General features: G+C 39.4%; 1 protein-coding gene across 1 annotated transcript; it reads left to right on the plus strand.

Annotated features, from left to right (window-relative positions):
• Window positions 1-277: 277 nt before the first annotated feature.
• LOC131493049 (large ribosomal subunit protein eL38-like) lies at window positions 278-527 on the plus strand. The gene has a single exon (XM_058697120.1). It carries the CDS (start codon window positions 315-317, stop codon window positions 525-527), a length of 213 nt encoding a protein of 70 aa, XP_058553103.1. The 5' UTR covers window positions 278-314.
• The last annotated feature ends 1,358 nt before the right edge of the window (window positions 528-1,885 follow it).

Below are 1,885 nucleotides of genomic sequence, written 5' to 3' on the forward strand. Positions count from 1 at the left end.
TGGGTCACAAAGTGTGGTCCTCTAGCCGGTGGTATCTATATTACCTGGGAACCTGTTCAAAATGTAAATTCTCAGGCTCCGCCCCTGACCTGCTGAACAGAAACTCTGGGAATAGGGCCAAGCAATCTGTTTTAAAGGTTCACTAGATGATTCTGTCACATGCTAAAATTTGAGAGCTACCAACTTAAACCATTCACATATTCCACCATGATCTTCCATTGCTCAGGAAAGTTGGTGATCTCAAAAATACTTTGTCTACCCCAGCCTTGCAGCTCACTGCGCCAGGCACATGCTCTCCTGTGCTCCCCATAGCCATGCCTCACAAAACTGACGAAATCAAGGATCTTCTGCTCAAAGCCAGAAGAAGCGATGCCAACACTGTCAAGGTCAAGAAAAATAAGGATAATGTGAAGTCTAAAGTTCGATGCAGCAGATACTTTCATATCTTGGTCATCACAGCCAAAGAAAGGGCAGTGAAACTGAAGCAGCCTCTGCCCCCCAGGTTGGCAATAAAGGAGCTAAAATGACCCTGGCACTGATTTCACTGTATTAAAACTTTAAAAATCTATTTAAAAAAAAGAATACTTAGTCTAGGCATTATATAATATCCAAAAGGGTGACTCAGACCTGCCCAAGTTGAGTATTAGCAAGCAGATACTCTGGAATGCTTGACTGACCTAAGTTTATCCAAGAAATGGGACTCAACCAAGCTTCTTCACTCAGCTTCCTTTTACCTTTCTTGTCACTCTCTGTTTTTCCCTCCAATGCAGCTGATACCACTCCAGCGAGACCACTGGTTCCCGATATCCAAGAAAAGAACTAACACCTGACTCTTAAACTAACTGGGTTTTAAACTGCTGGGTAGTAGTCCTGCAAACACACACACGCACACATGCACACATGCACACACACACACACACACACACACACACACACACACACACACACAGCATCTATTAAGTTGCTGAAAGAAATTCCAAGTGCGCAGTCATATCTGAACTATATGTCTGTCACCCAGTTGTTCAATGAACCAAATCTCAGCAACCTCAACATGTATTCAGTTCAGGCAGACTTGATATTCTTAGTATCACAACCACAGCATCTACCTGCTTTCAGTTTTGATCCTAGAAATATTTCTGTGTCAGCCATCATCAGTTTCAAGATGAGAACTTACATAAGTTAGTGGTGAGTGAATTAGTTTAAAAAAAAAAGCTAGTACTTGTGCGCATTGATTCCCACTGTTGGTGGCTTATTTCCATGGAATCACTGCGGATCCATGTTTTATTAAAACAAAAGCAGATATTGTAGGTTGCTTTGTAGATCGTGATTTGCTTGAATTGCTCTAGTCACATGTAGAGACAAAGCCCTTTTCTCTACTACCCACCCCCAGCTTATTTGTTGATTCCTATTAAATTTCTCAGTTGTCAAAAAGAGAAGACACCAGCATTATGACTAGAATCATAAATTAAGGGTGATGTTATCACAGAAGTTTGAGATGAAGAAAGTAGAGGACTCCAGGAAATTTGAATAAGCAGTTTGGTCACCACTTGGTTATAGATGGCGATTGAACAACTAAGAAAAATGATAGTGAAGAATGAGAACAATGTTGGAAAGGTGTTACTTAGATTACCCTAACATATTCTAGAATGTCATTCATTCTTACATGGATTTGGTCTTGTTATCAATCATACTATTTTCCCTATGTTGCAAAAAAATGAAACTCACAGGAATACTGATCTCATGCTTCAATGTCTATATTATGAACAGATTCTACTTTGCTTTAAATATTGCCATAATCGGAATACCATTTCACAATTACATCAGACTTGATTACTGAAGCATCTTCATATGCTTATGTACATTGTTCATTTTAATAATTATTATG

Source organism: Neofelis nebulosa, chromosome 2 (assembly GCF_028018385.1).
Source record: "Neofelis nebulosa isolate mNeoNeb1 chromosome 2, mNeoNeb1.pri, whole genome shotgun sequence".
In the NCBI taxonomy this organism is placed as follows: Eukaryota; Metazoa; Chordata; class Mammalia; order Carnivora; family Felidae; genus Neofelis; species Neofelis nebulosa.

Excerpts from the sequence above, each read along its gene's own strand:
- LOC131493049 (XM_058697120.1), top strand. The coding sequence starts at position 315 with ATGCCTCACAAAACTGACGAAATCAAGGATCTTCTGCTCAAAGCCAGA.